The sequence below is a fragment of the Pogona vitticeps genome, chromosome 3 (assembly GCF_051106095.1).
Source record: "Pogona vitticeps strain Pit_001003342236 chromosome 3, PviZW2.1, whole genome shotgun sequence".
In the NCBI taxonomy this organism is placed as follows: domain Eukaryota; kingdom Metazoa; phylum Chordata; class Lepidosauria; order Squamata; family Agamidae; genus Pogona; species Pogona vitticeps.
Window position 1 is genome coordinate 49,537,073 of NC_135785.1, and position 19,823 is coordinate 49,556,895.

The following is a 19,823-nucleotide window of genomic DNA, read 5'->3' on the forward strand; positions in this document are numbered from 1 at the left end:
ATTAGAATCCCATCAGAATGCAAATAGGAATGTAAACATTCACTATGCCTACTGTATACTCCTAAAAGTGTATTGACAGATTATTATTAAAAATCTGTAAGGTGCATTTTGTAACAAGGTAAGCATTGCTGTCTCAATGCACCTACCCCAACTCACCTATTGACTGTAGTCAGTCACCATTCTGTTTGAGGCTTAAGCCCTTCTGGATGAGACAAACCATAATACAGTTCAGAGAATACTGGGATACTGTTGCTATCAGAGGTCTTGTTTTCAATAGACTGACATGTGCTTTAATACGTAGGGTATGACTGAACAACTGTAAAGGACACCTAAATTCCAAATGCCGAACCTTCATGAGAGTTTAACACATTGAACTTCAACTGGCATGGATACCTAACTTTTAAAATACAACATGTTACAATATTACTTGAGGTTGCTCCTATCATATTTTGATAGAAGAGGTTAATTCCATGTTATGTGAAAGCACTAAAAGAAAAGGGAATACTCTGGATACAGTTATTAAGCTGAACATATGAACACAGCAGTCTTTCTCTCTCTCTGTATATTGATACTGTAGTTGACATTTTCTAATACGCTATATCTTCGCAATGTACACTGATTTCACCAAGTACTACACAAGCCAACACATCCAAAAGAGATTTTAATGTTTGAGGTTGGTTTCATCTGTACAAAGGACACACAAGATCAGGGTTAAATACAATTGTAATGAACAATGTTTCAGGATTCATAACCCTCCGTCAACATGTAGTACAACCAGCTGCAACGACAATTTGAACAGACACTTAAAAAACCCAAAGTTTATTTTCTTAAAAATGCAAACATATTCCAAGAGTCTATAGGTGTACTTCTTACAGCAGAATGCAAAGATAACTCTGGGAAGGGTCACAAAGGCATTTTGTTGCCTTCAATGCTGATTTTCACAGCATGGGACGTTCTGCTTTTTTTCCTGATGTCTGTGAACTTTCGCATCTGTTTGTCCAAGCGGCTTATTCCTTTCTTAGAGCTTCCCTGGAACTTGAAAGGAAACAAAGGCATTACTCTTAAGAAAGAAATTGCATCCTTCTAAAAACCGGACAGCTTCATGCATGATAAAATCTTCAAGCAACTGCTATACTTCAATACAGAAACTTATAAAGCACAGAATAATTTAAATAGTATATCTTCAAATGAAGGGCAAGATGTGTAAGTATGAAGCACATATGCACAAATCCAAATTCTGCCATCAGAAAAATGATTTTGCTGTTTTAATCTTTATAAGTTCAAGTAGCACAGCATCTGACATTCTTGTAATATGGAATTAACAGGTACAGACAGCATCACTTTTTTAAAAACTATGAATTTTATAATGGAAGACAAGAAGGCTTATTACAATATCCTCCCTTTTAATGAAAAGAGGATTAACACAATATGTTCATGGATTATTGCAGTGGACAGAGAAAGAACCTACAGAAACACTGGCTAGGACAACAGTTTAGAACTTGGTTTCGTATTAGTCCCCCCCAAAATTTGCAGTACATAGCCTGCACAACTGATTAAAAGAAAGGGTACAGGAAGCTACTTTACAACAGATCATACCACTAGTCCATCCAGCCTAATAGGGTTCACCTAACTGGCAGCTATTTCCTATTTTGAATCAAGGTCTTTTCTAACACTTGTTACCTGAAATCACTTGAACTAGAGATGTGTGTTACATTGAGGGTCATTATACAATTCACCATCAGAGCTGAAATCATGCTAGACATCAAAAGATGTGACTGAAGCAATGTCTTGTTTTGAGAGCAGAAACAGACATTATAAACAGTCTGTAATTGAGCTAAAAGCACATTAATGTTGGAGAGAAGTAGAAACCTGTGCTTGTCCTAAAAAGCAACTGCTTTTAAAGGCTAGTGCAAAAATAAAGCAAATTAGCTTGTGAACTATGGGAGGTGAAAACAATTCCTACTGTGACATCCACACACGGTCAATACCTAAGGATTTCCTCTGCTTGTGAAGAGCTTATACAGTACAATAGGGCACTCTCTTTCCACCAGCTGGATTACTTCTCTCCTTCTATTCCTTTGAGAGCTTGGACACAAATATACTAGCAATAGCCAATCCTTGCGTTTGAAGCAACTCACCCCCATTCATGCCATGGGCAATACAGAACAGCAGATAACTGTGACTCTCAGGCAGAAACTATGTACATGTAGAAAATCATGTATTTCCCACATGATTTCTACAGCAAGAGTTATAGCATTTTGGAGGAACGACTCATTAGTTTGAGCATACAAAATGTCAAATGCAGTACTGAAACTGCTACTGCAAGTTCCCCCATCTGAATATTAGTGGGCAATGGAGATAGGCTGAGATGACATAATGGTTTGAATTCAATTAATTTGTAAATTAAAATAAGGCTATAACCCAAGTGAATACTTCGAAGGAGACCCATGACCAAAAAGAGTGGCCAATCTTTCACCTACCCTTGAAAATCTGTTTTTAAATGGATTAAAAGGAGGATGAAGCAACGACTGGAAATAAATATTACCCTCCCAGTATTTTTCTTAAATAGATGAGCCTGAGAGATAGAAACTTGTTCAAGTCAGTTCCGTGAACAGCACAACTGAACAGCTATCTGAATTTTGGCCTGATGATATTGAATCTAGGCTTTATTTAGAGGCAGGACAACTAAATACTGGTTATCAAGAAGCCGGAATGTGTCAAGAGAAGGGATGGTAAAGATGCTGCGAACCAAGCCCTGTGAGGAATGGCTGAGATAATGAGATATGTTTAGCCTGGGGAAAAGAAAATCATTAGGTACAACCACTGTTTCCAGCTATTTTCTTATATTTGAGCTATTGTCGTGTGGAAGGTAGAACAAATTTGTTTTCCGTCACTCCAGAAGGTATGATTTGAACTAATGGATTCAAATGAGAAAAGATGTTTTGATTACACATTAGGACATCAGTTCTGGAAATAACTGGAGAGATCTTTGGAGCCAAGTTAAAAAAATTAGCTGGATATTCAGACTGCATATGAACTTCTTAGAGCATTAGTTAGCTTTGATATGGATTCATTCTTAACAATAAAAGGAATATTGTCCAGGGAAAACAGCCATGGCAGATCACAGGAAATTGCTAAGGATCTAAACTGCATATTTTGAAAATGCTAACAGTCTTGCTGATTTATCTACCACAAGAACCCTGATCTTGAAGCAAGAAGTATACATGATCCTACTGTGCAACTGTTTTCTCATGACAATGGAATCATGCCAGACTACCAAAATCTCAACAGAACAGGCCACTGCCATAAATGTCTTGTGTTTTAAGAAGAAAATACATAACTACTGGAGGTCTGCTTTTAAAATTACTGTTAGTATCCTGATTTGCAGCGATCCAGCTTTAAAAATTAAACCTTTTAAATACATTTTGATACCCATTCGGTGTATTTGGGGAGGAGGGAAGTAATCTTTGAATGTGTGAACTGATCATTTAATGAAAATCATGTTGCTGCAGAAATGAAAAATACTATACTGTATTCACTTTCCCCCCCTTATCTTGCTCTGCAGGTTACAACATCAAAGGAGAAAAACAAAACAAAAGAAAACAACCACCACCCTCGGTGATGGTTAGCAGAGACATGCGACTTTATTTTAATATGCAACACTGGGAACAGCTAAAACACATGCACTGCTCACAGCTCCTTTGAGGATACCTCTCAGATCTGGGACAAGCAGAATTACAAGGCTATAAGGGCATCCTGTTGCCTTCAATGCTGAACTTGACAGCTCGATGCACTTTGCTTAGTCGTTTCTGTTCAGCAAACCGCCTCTTGTGTTTTTCCAACCGATTAATACCTTTCTTAACAGTCCCGGGCTAGAAACAACATCTCCGTTAAAGGACTGACAATTAACAAGAACAGAAAGTTGTAATACTTTAATGCTAGCTTATCCCCCTTGGGTTTGACGTATATATATATAAAAAATTAACCTGTAAAGGTATGAATAGCTGTGATTTAAAGCAATAAGGTGATCAAAGTGGAAGCTGGGGATGAGGAGGAGATTATCTGGTGTCATAACCCTCACACTATCAGAAAAATAATAGCAGTTCAGAGAAACATTGGCTGGACACCTTGCTTAATGCAATAAATTGTGCCAGATTAGGACCACAGAATCATTGAGGATTTGGTGAATCAACTCCTCTTTAAGACCTACTGATCGAAATAGGCCTATTCTAGCTGTGAGTTATTAGGCTAGAGAAACATCACTTAGAATTTGAACAGCCAGGTAAAACTTTTACCAATTACCCTTTTTAAAGCACATGCTAAGTTAAAGAACTATTCTGGCTGGGTTGTTATCTTTTCTGGGGACAAGACAGTGGCCTCTTTGGCCATGTGCAGTGCCTGGAAACCATGTGATGATGCCTGGAACAAAGCAAAAGTGAGGACAGGCTCAACTGATTTCAACAATATCTAATCTAGAAGTGGTCTAAACTTGTTGATGAAAAGCACATTTGTTCCACTTCCCGAAGTAACTTACCCTGGAAGATTCCATTTCCACATTCCACTTTGGCCTCACCACATAATCCTTGTTGGAGGGCATTGGAACTCTTGCACGAGCACAAAATCCTGGATCACCAGGCCTAAGAGCTCTGAGAAAATTAAAAGATGTTATTGTTAAGTAGCTGCTCAAGCTTTGGATGGATCTCTCCCTACTCAAAACACACACTTTAACATTTTTAGTTAAACTATTCTGTACTCATCTCCCAATTCTATGACCAACCCAGCAAAAGTTCAAAGTCTGTGTCCATCACAAATCATACAACCAGAGTCTTGATATATCAAACAGGTACTAGGAAAAGGAGAAAGACATACTTTTCCTCTCCTGTCAACACCTTCTCTAAGTCCCTGCGGGGCGTCTGACCACCAGAACTGTAAAGACAGAGAAAAGAGATTTGGTACTGCAGAAGAACAATTACACATTTTCCCAGACAATTAAAAAAATATATTCATGGATGATGGCTCTTTGTAACATTATAAACATTATTTACATGAAAAGCAGGCAACTACAGCAACCTCCACAAATACGAGATAGTCTTGTGGAAGAGGAAATATGGGGTGGTGGTAAAAAATCAAGTGCTAACTAAGACTCCTCACCAACCAACAAGGAAGTTAAAACATGGGAGGGAATGGAACCAATACATATGCTAGAAAGAGCAGCTCAGTTTTGTAAGCCAAAGCTGCTGAAAAGCCCTGCACATGCACCCAAAATGCCTACCTGCTCAACCGCCTTCTCTGTGGCATCTGCTCCAGATCTCTCTGTTCTCTTTCTTCTCTAGTCATTCCCTTGTAATTCGATGTTAGACCAAAAATAGGCCGAGACCACTCATCTATGTTTTTGTTAACATTAAAACAAAAAATAACGAAGCATGAGCGGAACCCACAACTGCAACAAGATTTTTAAAATCAAACAAGCATTTTGCCATTGACATCCATTTATATTGCTTAACACCAACTATGGACATACACAATGGGCCCTGGATCTCAATCTTTTCTGCTCAGTAAATACAAGAATTCTGCTTTCAGTTTAAAAAACACTTTTTGGCTCTATGATTCTGAACCTAAATTTGAAAATGTGAAAAATAGGTGCACGAACCATACCAGCAACTTAGCATTCACCACATTCATAAACACGTACAAGGCCAAGGTGCTTTTGATAACAACTAATTTAAAGGCACAAATCATTCAGAGTTTTGATGATATACAATACCGTTCCAATGTATTGCTTACAAAAGTATGGTCAAGTCTGATATGGTCAAGTCTGATTCATGTTAAAAAACTGTTTGAAGTTTAACTTTAATCTTGGCCAATCCTCCATAGTTGCAATTATATTGAAAAAGAAACCTACTGTCAAATTATGACTGCTAAGGGAAGTCACTAAATCTTGGGCATGAACTGCTGCTCCTTAAGAAGACTGCATTCATTAATGACATGCAGCTGAAAACACAACCAGCACCTCATTAATGAACACTGCTTTGGCACCAAAACTTAAGTGATTTCATTTCACATGCTGAAATCAGCTTTAGGATTCTGGTCATTATAATGAAGAAACAAAAGGTATAGGATTTAGGAGATATATACATGCCTTTTAAAAAATCATATAGCATTGCTATATAAAAAGTATTCATGTATGATTGCAAATTCTTGCATCACATACTGTACTCATTTTACAAATGACAAAAATACTGATGGCAACACAGTCTCTGGTGGATCACAAGATTTACTTACTAATTAGTTTTCCTGCCATGTCCTTATTAGGCCGTGACTCCTTAGGGTGCTTGTAAAGATACATAACTGCCCGTCCAATCCCACTGTGCTTTAAGGTTTCTTGACTCACACTAGGCAACTTTTAAAAAAGCAGAAACACAGCAAACAATCATATACTCAACCCCCTAAACTGTATAGTAGGCTGTGGAGGTAACAGATGTTTCAGGAAGGTAGATTTAAACACTAAGAAAGGGGTATAAATACGGAAAAGGAAGACAAGAAGCCCAAGAAAGATGGAGAATCTTAATCCCAAATAAATGAAATAAAAGCACATGGGAATCTGTAAAGACATGAAATAAACAGATTCGAACTTGTGCAGGGGCTTTTAATTTCTTGATTCTGCTTTCTTGGAACTGTGCTAAGTACGTCCAGGTGTCAATGTAAACACACAGATATGGATACTGTTTCTCTTCTGTGGACATGTTCAATTATCCTTTCTTAGAGAATCACCACAAAATAATGGGGTCAGCCTTCCATAAAGTTGTAAAAATCATGCTGGCTCTACAGTCTAGGATGGAGAGACCAACCTCCTGCAGAATCTTCAGGAGCTCCTCTCGGATCTTCAGTGCTGGAAGGCTCCGGTCTGGTAGTGGAGAAAGCCACTCTTTAATGGCAGACATCACCCCACTGTCAATGAAAGTTTCCTTAAGATCCTGCCTAGAAATTCGACATGAAAGCCATCAGAACTAGAGGAATACTAATACCCTCTGTCCATTCATCAACACACCATTCTAATGCCAGCTTGAATTATCCAAGCTTATTGTGAAAGACCTATAAACACAAGCTGGGATGGGATGCCTAAGATACCTTGATTGGGTATGAAATCAGTTGGCTTAGGCTTGCAGAAGATGCTACACAGCATGTATTTATAGGTCTTTCACTTTAATTCAAGAGAATCTCAAATAAATCACATCATACAGTGTGAAGAACTTCCTCTATTTCCACTGACATTTCTCCAGATCCACTCTGAAATTATGTTTTATGTGCATGTGAATGGTAACTCCAAGCTACATGTATATGATACAGAAATCTCCCCAGGTGTAGAAGTTTTCAAAAAACATCACAATATATACTTTTCCATGGAAATGTTAGCCTTAACTAACACAGAAATTAATCTCAATTTAAAAAATTAAGCAAACATAATGAAAAGAAAGGTAAATATTTCACCCACTACAGTACACCCAACTGTAACAAAACAAACGTTCGCCCTCCATACAATTTTGAAAATAATCAGAAAAGTTTGACTTACTTTTTAAGATGCATAACCACAGTTGGAAGCAAAGTTAACTTTTTTAGGGCTGGCTTCTTCTGTGTATTGAGCTGTCTGTCTTCCTGTGGGGAATGACCAAGGAAATTAAAAAAAGCAAGCAGATATGCTCAAAAGCTCAACTGAGAAGCCTTGCAAAGTAAACTGATATGCTTCTCTCCTGTAGCAGAAAAGCTATGAAAACAAAATTCCAAACACATTTTTGAAACTTTTCACAGGCAGTTAGGTCTGCCTGACACTGCAGCCTTTAGCATCATCTATCTATATATAATTTTAATGTATTTCAATTAATTTGCAGATAAGCCGGTCAGCATTTAAAACATTCTAACACTGAGGTCTATTTGCTCAGCACTATTCTTCCAAACATAATATGCTTTCTATAATGCAGAACTTCAGGTATACTAGACCTAGCTTATTTTTAAATCAAAACCCTGATGTCTACCAGGTGAGGAAAAGTGACTTGGTATATGTGTAATCGACAAAAGACGCATATTTAGGAAAAATGAAGAAATGCCTCTTAGTTTATGTTTGGTCCAGAAACTAAATTTGAGTCTCTAAATCCTCTTAATAGAAGTCCACTCACAGTTCTCCCCTAAGCTGCTACAACAGAGAAAAAGGCAGAAATTTTATTTCAAAAAGTAATCTTATTACTTTTGTTGAACATAATGCATGGGAACCTCTTTCCTGCCTACAACAAATCACCTAGCAGTAGATCCAGATTTTCTGCCTAACTTGGAAACTGGAATGAAGAGAAAACACATGAAACCTCGGATGTAAGAAAGCATACCTCTGCTGCTTCATTCATCTTGACAATCATTGCACTGACAACATCGTCAGCATCACTAATGAATGTCCCACCATCACGGTTGCGCCGGCGCTTGCCACTCATGCTCTTCTTTCGCTGTAACATCATGTCAAAATCTGACATGAAGTCCATACTGAAACGCAGAATGTTTAATAAGGTCAGTCTGAATGTTTCAAAAAAGCCAGCCTGATGAATTTGTGGGTTCTACTTAGCTGTCATATGAGCAGTTTGCTTTCTTGGAAGCATTAATTTACAGTTTGGATGAAGGGGACCCTCAGGCAGGTTGGTCTCTGCACCAACTTCGGTGAGTAGCTCCACCACACAGCTCAGCCTCATCAAGTATTGGGCTGAGGTTTATTAATCCAACTTATGGAAAAGCCAATGGCTTGAGGTGGAGCAGCTTCACCAAGATGAACTATATCTCTTCTAAACATTACTTGACCTTGGACACCAGTATCAATCATAGAGAAAAGGAAAGGATGCTAATTGGGCTTTAGCAAAGAAAACTGTGGGTGTGATGGTACCCACTGTAATTAGCCACAGCACTGCAAGGTGAAAGGAAACAGAAAACCATCATATTGTATTTTTCAAGTGCATTTGTCATGGCACATATGTACAGTGGGGTCTTGACTTGAGAACTTAATCCGTATTGGAAGGCGGTTCTCAAGTCAAAAAGTCTGTAAGTCAAGTCTCCATTGACCTACAGTGCATTGAAAAACGATTAATCCCGTAACAGGCCATTTTTGTTCCATTTTGGTTTTTTTCTGGTCTATAAGTCAAATCTCAGTCTGCAAGTCAAACCAAAATTTTGCAGCCAGAGAAGTCTGTAACTCAAAAAGTCTGTAAGTCAAGCCGTCTGTAAGTCAAGGGTCCACTGTAAAAAGGGCCTTAGGCCTCACAAGCTTTATATGGCCAGAGAGTGCTAAGAAGCTCCAGGCTTAGATCTACTGTAGGTTCAGAACTTGGTAACAAATCCTATGGTCCATCTTCAGAAAGATATGGATTTTATAACTCTCTGGGCTATTATGTAGTGCAACTCTCAATGGCACAAGCTAGTGTATCAATGGTGAAGGATAATGAAACTGCTATTCATCTGGGGAGTCACAAACCACTCCTGTGATTAGCTCTATGGTCTTGCTAGACACCCCAAACTGATGGCTCACTAGGAACTGCACCATTCCATCGATTTCCTTTCTCTCAGTCACTCCAGGCATCTCTGCAAATAGCCAAAAACCACAGAGGACTTATAAGAATGGGAAGTGTTCCTGATCCTTGTTGATTCCATGCTCTAAAGCTGTAGTTCTTATCCTTGTGAATTCTCTGCTCTGAAGCTGGGTATGACTCTTGTTTTTAGTATGTATTCTAGTGTAGCGTAATGGTTGAAACCGGACTAAGAAAACCCAGGTTCAAACGGAGGTGGGAACCAGGATAAGAGAGGGAGGTATACTGTATATGCTCACTTAAGCATCTTTGAGGAAAGGCAGGATTTAAACACAATAAAATAAGAATTTAAGAAGCACTATACAGTGTATCAGAAATTAAAATCTGATTTCTTGTAACTTCAGCAAAGACTCACTGTTTTCCTCTTTTGATATTGCTGTCATCAGAGTCTGAATTTTCTGCTGCTTCTTTCCTTTCTACCTTTTCTTCCTCCAAATCTTCTTGATTAAATCCCTTGGGTTAAAGACAACAAGTCAATATTTTTACATAAGTCTTCTCTAAATACAACTGTGTTATGCTATCTATGAAACCTCCTAAAAATTCCAGAGATCTACATTTGCATTTCATCCAAGCCACCACTCTATCTGAGCTTACAACACACATAAAACACAAAATGGGTGATGATGGTGGTGGATGTAACTCAATTGCTCGTACTAGGAAAGAGGTGAATCAACAAACCACAGATCTTCCATTCAGAGTTTGTTCATCTTGCTGTCTGGAAGACAGCAGCTTCCACACTCTGGTTTATATATTTCAACTGAAACAGAGTGGAGTGATTTAATCAAACAGAAGCATAATCAATACCAAGAGCCCACCAAATTGATTGAGCAACTGAAGAGTCAAATGAAGGGTGGGATGGGAAAGACAAGAAAAAGTATGTTCACAATATACTTACTGTAAACTCCTCCTCCTCTTCATCTCCAGATTCTCCAAATATATCTGCAATGAGGTTTCTGGGGGAAAAAGTTCGCATTTATTTTTCCCACTTATCTTCTGCAGGCATATTATCATTGGTAATGTCTTAAACTAACGGGACACTTTTTTCCTGTACTTCTAACACAGTTACAGGTTTAATAGTGAAAAGGAAAGCAACCACACTTTAACTAGTTCATTACATGGCTCCCCCACAACAATATTCATGTCTCATCTACTGACTAATCCAGATCCTAAGCTTATTCCTTGGTTATTTGAAAAGTACTTACTCTTGCTCGTTTCCTGATTCACTATCACTCCCAAAGAGATCCTTCTCTTCCTTCTTCTTTGCATCATCAGCCTTGTCATCATCTTCCTCGCTATCTGAAGCTATAGGTTTCTTTGGTTTCTCAGTCGCAACATCACTATCTGATTCCTCACCATCTGAGATTATGCGTCCTTTTTTTGCAGCTGTCAACACAAAAGAAAAAGATGGACAAAAGCAGTCATCATGGAGGAATTTCCGCCATTTAATATCATATAGAACAGAACACTTAGCAGTTTCTTGCATTATCAAACCTGACAGAAAGATCTCTACTTGAAAAAGAAGATGAGACAAAGCCTTGTAGGACCATTAAGCATTATAGTTTTATTGTAGTGTAAGTTTTAATTGATTATAGACTAATTCTTCCAACATGTGAAGTACAACAGTTAGGCTACAGATTTACATACACATCCTACATGGTTGGGGGAGAAGGAACTAACTTAAATGGATACAGAAGATGATAATTACATTATTAACACTGGTCATGAACTTCCAAAGTGTTGATATAAACATCCTGGTAATAAGTAAGCAGGTAATACTAAATGCTTGAAAGCTAATGCTCAAATGTTGGCTTTTTCGGGTTGAAGCATGGAAGCAATGAGTCCATTCTCAAAACAGATCTGGTTGTTTTTAAGACTGAGCTTTCTATACAGAAGAAAACAACTTTATATGGCTATACAAAAGATTACTGTGAAACATCTTTCAGAAAGGGCAATACACAAAAGTCAGTGTCAATTTCCCACACCAACCTGCAACTGATCTGAAAGTGGCTACTGTAGTGTGTAGAGATATCACCTTGCCGACAAAAGTCCGAATAGTCAAAGCTATGGTTTTTCCTGTAGTGATGTACGGAAGTGAGAGCTGGGCCATAAGGAAGGCTGACCGCCGAAGAACTGATGCTTTTGAATTGTGGTGCTGGAGAAGACTCTTGAGAGTTCCCTGGACTGCAAGGAGAACAAACCTATCCATTCTAAAGGAAAGCAAGCCTGAGTGCTCACTGGAAGGACAGATCCTGAAGCTGAGGCTCCAGTACTTTGGCCATCTCATGAGAAGAGAAGACTCCCTGGAAAAGACCCTGATGTTAGGAAAATGTGAAGGCAAGAGGAGAAGGGGACAACAGAAGATGAGATGGTTGGACAGTGTCATTGAAGCGACCAACATGACTTTGGCCCAGCTCCGGGAGGCAGTGGAAGACAAGAGGGCCTGGCGTGCTCTAGTCCATGGAGTCACGAAGAGTCGGACACGACTAAACAACAACTGGGGAGAGGGAGAGGGAGTGTGTGTGTGTGTGTGTGTGTGCGCGCGCGTGTACGCGCGTGTGTGTAGAGAGAAGGATAGAATTTCAGTGGAGACCTAACAAGTAGACAGCTGAACTGGGATATATTCATAGATTCAAATGCTGAATTGGGTTTAACAGACACTGAGGCTTTTTAGCAAACTATATATTACAAATGTGCATGCACTTCTCTGCAATTTCAGGCAGCAGGACTATGAAACAGAATACCTAAACTTCTAATATATATAAAGTTGCATTCAACAAGAAGTCTGTGTACAGCGAGAACATTACTTTGTTTTATTTTTATAGAAATTCTCACCTCCCCGTAAACATGTTTTATGTGTGAGCAGAGTTCATCGCTTCAATATTTCAAGATAAAAGCCTCAGCAGTTATAACTAGCCTATAAACATAAAGTGCTAGTGAATTATTCTATTACCAGGATACATATATAACAAACATTTTGAAAGCTCATTACCTGTGCTAATATAATTGTCCTCTTGTGTATTTGATTTCAGTCTGACTTAACTCCCACAAATCTGTGGGCTCAATATTATTCTTTCTATAATTGAAGGAAAGGACTGCAATCCATGAAAGCTCACACTGCAGCATACATTGTTGCTCTGTACAACGAGAAATCGGCCAATCAAAGGGGAAACAAGAACTTCACGTACTTCCTTGTAATGTGTGCACCACAACAGGACGTGTTCAGTTGTTTCTATCTGCTTCACTCCACATGGGCAAAGGCGCTCTGCCCAGGGGATCTTTTTATACCGTCTCTCCTGCACTGCTAAATGCAGTGTGTTAAGCTGGGCCAGAGTAAACACACTTCTATGCCTGGGCTGCTCCAACTGGGCAAAATAAGGTGCTGCTGTAACCTTGTATATAAGCTGTCCTCCCTAAGGTAGAGTTCTGGGGCACTGCTTAAATCATTTTCTCTCTCGATGTCCTCAATATGTTGCTTAATGATTTTCTTTGCCTATTCCATTCCCATGGTTAAGAGTCAACCTAGAGTGCCCCAAAGAGGCTTTTTTTCTTTTGCTCTATTAACTGAACTCCTTAAAAGTGTCTCACAGGATCAATGGTGCAAGACCAATAGGGAGATAAATGTAAATTTGTTATCAAATAGCAAGATTCATGTAGCAAACTTGTGCATATCTCATCAATATCCTGTACTGGGAAAAATGTCTAAGTAAGTCTGTCTACCTGAAAGTTGTGACTTTCACAATACAGAGCAGAAGCAAGTCATGGAAGCCCAGTGCATTAACAAACTTGCCCACTGATATATGCAAAAGTCTTAGTAAATGGTCAGCATACTACATTAAGCATAGATTAGGGTTTTCTCCCCAAAGAATTAATTCTAGATGCACAATTCTTGATAATTCAGGAAGGTTACCTTAGACTTACATATTGCCAATCCTACATAGTCAAAAATAAATGAAATACTCTTTACTGGATGAAGCAGAAGGCACAATCAGAGCTGTCAAATTCATCCTCCCAAAGGCACAGGTGAAAGAGAAATGGTGCAGCCTGTGTTGTCCCCCTTCCTTTAATGAACTACACCAAAGAAAACGAGTCCCATCTTATAACCTTCCATTTCCTTCTGCTTGATGATGCAAAATATATGAAATAGAAAACAGTGAAGTGGCACTGCAAAGGTTACAGATCAAACTCATAAGAAAAAGCAACCGGGCAAATTACAATATATCCTGTAGAACCAATGCCTTCCACCTCCTCTCCAATGAAAACTCACCCATAAACAATTGTGATTGTAGTTAAGAAAAGAGCAGGAAAATAACCGATTCCGTTTTTGCAAATACAGCTTTAAAAAAACTAGAAGTTCTAATGCAAATAAAATCCTGAATTATGGTTCATCATGGAGATCACGTTGAAAAAAATAATGTTCTCTGTCCCCGTCCCCGCCCCCACCCGTTTCAGCATTCTATAATAGATTATCATGACCACTAGCTAGTACACGTATTTCGAGATGTGTAGCAAAAAAACCCCAATTAATGAAGTATGTGAATGAAATTTGTTATGAACACAACGCTCAGTAACTTAACTATGACAATCTGCAATTCAGTGTTCCATTTGAGAATATAATGTTTTTACTTTTAAAACTGACTGCTTTTAAATGACAATACTTCAGCATAAAAACTTAGTAACAGTATAGATGAATGCACACACATTTGAACATTCAGTTAAGTAGTAAGGGCTGGTTCACATCTGCATGTTCACCATCTGCAAGTATGACTGAGCCATCACAGATTGCCTACATCAGAGCTAAAACTGTGACATCACTTTTTCAACAAGATGGGTTCATATGCTGAGAATTACCAAATAATTAACAAAGTGAAGGGAAATCCAGGACTACACATGCATTGCACTGGTGCTAGAGTAATAATTCCTTACGTGTTTTCTCATCATCCTCACTGTCAGAGAGAACAGCAGCTCTCCTCTTTGCAGACTTTTCCCCTTCTTCCTCTTCACTGTCAGCTATTTTCCGTCTTTTTGAATGGTCTTCCTCCTCACTGTCAGAGCCATGTAGTCTTTTTTCTGGTTGATCACTATCTGAGAGCTGAGTACCATTCTCTGCTTCCTCCTCTTTCTTATTTTCTCCACTGTTGGTGTCTGACTCTGCTTTGGGTTTGTTTCCGGGACTATCTTCAGTTTCAGAGTCACTAGCTTCAATCTTTGGGCCCTCATTTTCAGAATCACTGGGAAGAGGTTTTGGAGCTGTTTCATTCTCTGAGTCAGTATCATTATTTTTTTCAGGCTCTTCATTTTCCGAATCACTGCCTGGAGGTTTCCTTGGCTCCTCATTTTCTAAGTCACTTGTGTGACCTTTGTGAGACCCTTCATTTTCAGAATCACTGCCCAAGTGCTTCTGAGGTTCCTCATTCTCAGAATCACTATCATGGTCTTTAGGAGGCTCCTCAGTCTCAGAATCACTGGCCTGATTATTTACAGCCTCCTCGTTCTCAGAGTCACTGGCATGCTGCACTGGGTGATCCTCATTGTCAGAATCACTGTCTTTGTCTTCGGGAGCCCCTTCATTTTCTGAGTCACTGGCATGATGGTTTAGGGCATCCTCATTTTCTGAATCACTATGCTTTTGCCTTGGAGTATCTTCATTCTCAGAGTCTGTCACAGGATTTTCTCTAGGATGTCCATCGTCTTCACCATCACTAAGTTCATTCTGGAAAAATAAAATAATTCAAGGCAAGCCGCAAATGAACAAAGCAGAAATACACTGGCACCACAGTGGCATTTCAGGCAAAGAAAAAAGAATTTCATATGCAAGTGGACTTCTGTTGGTTTTTCCAGCTGTATAAATGCTAGCAAAATTACGTGTACGATCTCCGGTTATCATGAATGGCAACTGAAATGAATCCTTTCTTGCACGTAGTCTGGAATTCAGTATCCACAAGCATAATACCATTTGCACTAGTGGAACAACACAAATGGATACTGGATACTATGTTCAACATGATTTACTTTCAGGTACACATGCACATGATTGCAGTTTTAACCTCTTTGTATCTTAGCTACTGCTTTCTATAGGAGCTCACTCAAGGAAGTCAAAATAATAATAAAACCAAAACTTTGTGCATATGATGAAAGTACACCGGAGTCTTTTCAATGCAGGTCTTAAATGACATACTAAAATTTTAAAAACGCACTATGAAAAAACTTCTCTGATATTTGACTTTCATGGAAAGCAACTGCTTGCACAGAAAAATTGTAAACAAACACTAAAGGTCCAGCATTCAAAAGGAGCCCAGAAGCTTATAACAACAATGTACCTATAGCCCCACTGTTTTTCTACAGTGGTAAAACCATCTAGAATTGTATTCAGCAAGTGGTTATGGCATGCAGTCTGTCACAGAGTAAACGTTGCTCTTCAATTTTATTTTTAATTCACATGTGTATATGATGACACATACACTCAGGCTGCCAACAAAAATTTAGTAACAGTCATCTTCTGGATTTTAATTTATTGCTCAAACATCTTAGATCCTAAATTCCGTGCAATGTGATCCTATTCTCTTCCCCAGCTACTGTAGTCTGAGGGCTGCAAAATAGCTCTGCAATTGTGTTCTCCAAGCAACTGCCTTATAATACTTGGCACTCATAGGAATTTCAAACACAATACAAAATATGGGGGCTGGGATTCTTTCTGAGATAGTTAAAAGCTTTTGAAAGTTATCTGAGGCATCTTTTTGAATCCCAGCTTAGTTTCTGATTTAAATTGTGACTCTAGATGTAAAAAGTATTTGCTCTTTCTAATATTAAAATATTCTAATTAGTGTATTTTCATAAAACTCTTTTTTGTGACCTCTTTAGTTTCTTAAATGTATCACAACATGCTCACTGAAACTCTACAATCAGTTTCCATTTGAGGCTCATCAGACTAGCATCCCATAGTTGTTTTGAAATCTCATGCTACAATCTTATATGGACTTACCTGATAGTAAACTTTGGTGAACTCAACTAAACACTCTTATCAGAGTATTCAAATTCAAAGCCTCATGTTTGTCAGTATTCAGCAGCTATTTTGTACCGAGCCCTACAAAATCATTTCAGTTTGTCCTGTACAATTCAAATGATTCTTATCTTTATTTATAGCATCACATACACACATTTCTACTGTGTGATTACAGATTAATTAAAATTAATTCAAATACAAACCTTTAAATTTTGTTTTGGCAAAAATTCACATTCATTCCAGATGTCTACTTTTAAAAGTAGCCTTCTTTTTCTTGAAACGTACACATCATACCAATGGGATTTACCACAATTTAATTAGCATTAGTGCTAATGCTAGATTCGTCAACATAATGTGCCATAACATACAAAGGATTTGTCTCCAATACATTATGAAAACACAGACTTCTGAAATGTTGATTCTTTGAATCTCAAGAATTTCATACCTCTGAATGCTGTCCTATGCTTCCATTCTCTGAGCCAGAGTGTTGCTCATTTCCGTTATCTTCCATGTCTGATCCTGAGTCATGCTCATCCTGTACTGGTGTAGCTCCACCATCATCTTAAAAAAAAAAAAAAAAACAGACAGGGAAATAGAGTTCAAATACAGCAAAAATTTCAGCAACAGATTTCAGACACAATAGAAATTATAACATAGTCTCTGGATTTGGTCAAGCTTAGTTAAATATTGAAATAAACTGAACTTAAATTGGTTTTGTCAATTTTGACAGCAATAAAAAAATTACTACTGGTGACCTTTGTCCAGAATCCTGTTGGTTAGCTATGCAAGCATAAATAAAACGATGTAAACCACAGTAGCAAATTGTCATTAGATAATAAGTTGTCACTTATATACCAAAATACATTAAGAGCTAGCTAGATGAATGAGCTGAGATACAAATGGCAATTTATAACTTGTAGCAATTCACCTCTGCAGTTTATAACAGTGCTCGTATGCAGGTAAAACGATCCAAGAGGATTCTGGCCAAAGTGGCCAGATAATATTGGTCTTGTTTTTAGAAATCATTTTGAAAAACAGCATCAGCTTTTGAGACCGTCTGTTTATTAATACTTATGTGAACAATGATGGATCCAAGCTTCACCATATCTCAAGGAGAAAGTACTCCCAACTTTAGAGTATCTTTGTAAAAGACAAACAATTCGTGTCTTGATTTCTTTTTTGCACAAGAATGAAATGTTCCTTTTTGTTCATGCATTATAAATTTCTGCAAAAAAACTGTATTTTCTCTGAAGAAATTTTATATGTCTTATTTTATAATTCTATTATGTTTGTGCTACTTATTTGTGGATGAGGAGGAATCAATGTATTTTAAAAAAATAAATGGTATACTGTATAAAACTATGAAAATAAATGAACAAAAGGCATAACAGGATGTCTTCCATCCTACAATTAATTATAATAATTATAATTAATTGTTTCCCACAATCTAGTCCAGTTCTCTTCAATTTGATATCTTTCAGATGTTTGGAACTAAAAGTCACATTAACCATGACTATCAGTCACACTGGATAGGAATGAAGGAAGTTGTAGCTGAAAACATTCAGACAACAACAGAGAAGGGTACAATTACTGTATAATTCGTAAATGCAATATTAGCATCACTGCAGTAGTAACTCATCTCCCAAGAGGCTGCAAAAAAAATCAAACCCTGAAGACTAGGAGAAAGAAGAAAAGTTTTTCCCAATAATTTTTAGAAGTATCAAGGATTGATTTCAGTTTCAGCAGCTCTGGGCTGAAATCCTCATTTACATTGATATTAAACTAACAATGATAGATACTGAAAGCTCCAAGTTAGGGAAGGACAATATAAATACTCAAACATAAAATATATAAAACCTTTTGTCAAGAGTGATACATATAATCTTTCAACATGGAAAAAAGCAAAGGTTCAATCTTACTAATTACCATTGCTCAACATTTTAAAAGATGGGTGTCAATTTTCTTTCGATTTCTGTATGCTTTTCAGACTTGATGAGAAACTTAGGTATTTCATACTCAGTTAATCATGCCCAAATACAAATAATACATGAGAATCATCTTTCAGTGCTGCAAAAGAAGGATACAAACAGGAGATAAAAGGGATATTGAATAGTTTTTGAATATCACAACTTATGTATGATGCACACATTTTCTAGATCTGATAACACTGGCAGAAAAGAAACTAAGCCAGAACATTGCACTGCCACCATAAAGAAAACTTAGTGCCGAACTTGCATGTGAATCAAGCACTACACAACCAAACCAGGCTCCCAATTACATTTTGCCTGTTGAAAGGAAAGCAACAGAGAAAGTAGTGATAACGAAAGTGTAACCCTGCCGGAAATAAGTGCTTCTAGCAACTGCCCCACAAGATCATAAATTCCAAACTTAAGCACCTTGCAGATCCAAGGAAAGCGAGCCTGAAGCGGCTCTCCCCTGTTTCTTTTGAGAAGGGCCATACACAACACGCACTCAAGATCTCCACTCAGATACCCAGGAGATGTTTACCAACATCAGGCCTATCGATGTAAATCACAGAGAAACCAAAGGCTGAGCCGGCCTTCGGTCCCCTACAGAAACGCATCCCTGCCGCACGCAGCAACAATTGCAGAAAAAGGAGCTGACTCGAGCCGTGGCCAAGAAGGCCCGCCGCCTTTCAGACATATCAGAACCACGAACTGGCCACGGAGCCCGAACCTCCCAGCCCATCACTCGACTCGAGTTCAAAGCACCCGTTCCCACGATCTCGCATCCTATCAGGGCCGGAAGCCACGCTGATCACACCCTGCCGCCACCACCACCTCAACCTCCTCCTCCGACTGTACCTGACGGCTCCCCACCGAAATACGCCGTCTCCATAGCCCCGCCTCCCACTACTCCCAGGCGACAAGCGAAGGGAGGGGGAGGAAGGGAAGGGCTCTGGTCGGGGCGGCGGGCAACGGGGAGAGAAGAGGGCAGAGACCGGAACGAGGTCGGGATAGGAAGAGGGGAAATCACCTTCCAGTATCTAAGCCGGAAGCAACAATACTCATAACCTACCCACCCACCCCTGCGCCTCGGGCAGGAACTTCCGCTTTTCTCAAAGGGCGCCACCCGTGAAGGGCTCTCAGAAGCCTTGCGCATGCGTTAGTGAACGGACGGGCTTAACGTCATGGTCTAAAGCGGAAGGACGTAGTACGTTCGGGAGCGCGGATCTTAGGAATTAGACT

The 19,823-nt window shown here is 38.7% G+C and overlaps 1 protein-coding gene across 11 annotated transcripts; it reads right to left on the bottom strand.

Annotated features, from left to right (window-relative positions):
* Nucleotides 1-643: 643 nt before the first annotated feature.
* On the bottom strand, nucleotides 644-19,695 carry IWS1 (interacts with SUPT6H, CTD assembly factor 1). Of its 11 annotated transcripts, none has more exons than XM_078389367.1 (16): nucleotides 19,612-19,695; nucleotides 18,541-18,681; nucleotides 17,060-17,175; nucleotides 14,538-15,324; nucleotides 10,817-10,997; nucleotides 10,510-10,567; nucleotides 9,970-10,067; nucleotides 8,376-8,526; nucleotides 7,571-7,653; nucleotides 6,849-6,978; nucleotides 6,283-6,400; nucleotides 5,273-5,384; nucleotides 4,870-4,926; nucleotides 4,535-4,646; nucleotides 3,712-3,872; nucleotides 644-1,035 (listed from the first exon to the last, which is right to left on the bottom strand). In XM_078389367.1, the coding sequence occupies exons 2-15, from the start codon at nucleotides 18,551-18,553 to the stop codon at nucleotides 3,744-3,746; spliced, it is 2,145 nt and encodes a 714-aa protein (XP_078245493.1). In that variant the 5' UTR covers nucleotides 18,554-18,681; nucleotides 19,612-19,695; the 3' UTR covers nucleotides 644-1,035; nucleotides 3,712-3,743. The 11 variants fall into 11 exon arrangements, with proteins under 11 accessions (XP_078245493.1, XP_078245492.1, XP_078245494.1 ...); XM_078389366.1 differs by having other exon boundaries at nucleotides 19,440-19,659; XM_078389368.1 differs by lacking the exon at nucleotides 19,612-19,695 and adding an exon at nucleotides 19,011-19,452.
* Nucleotides 19,696-19,823: the final 128 nt, after the last annotated feature.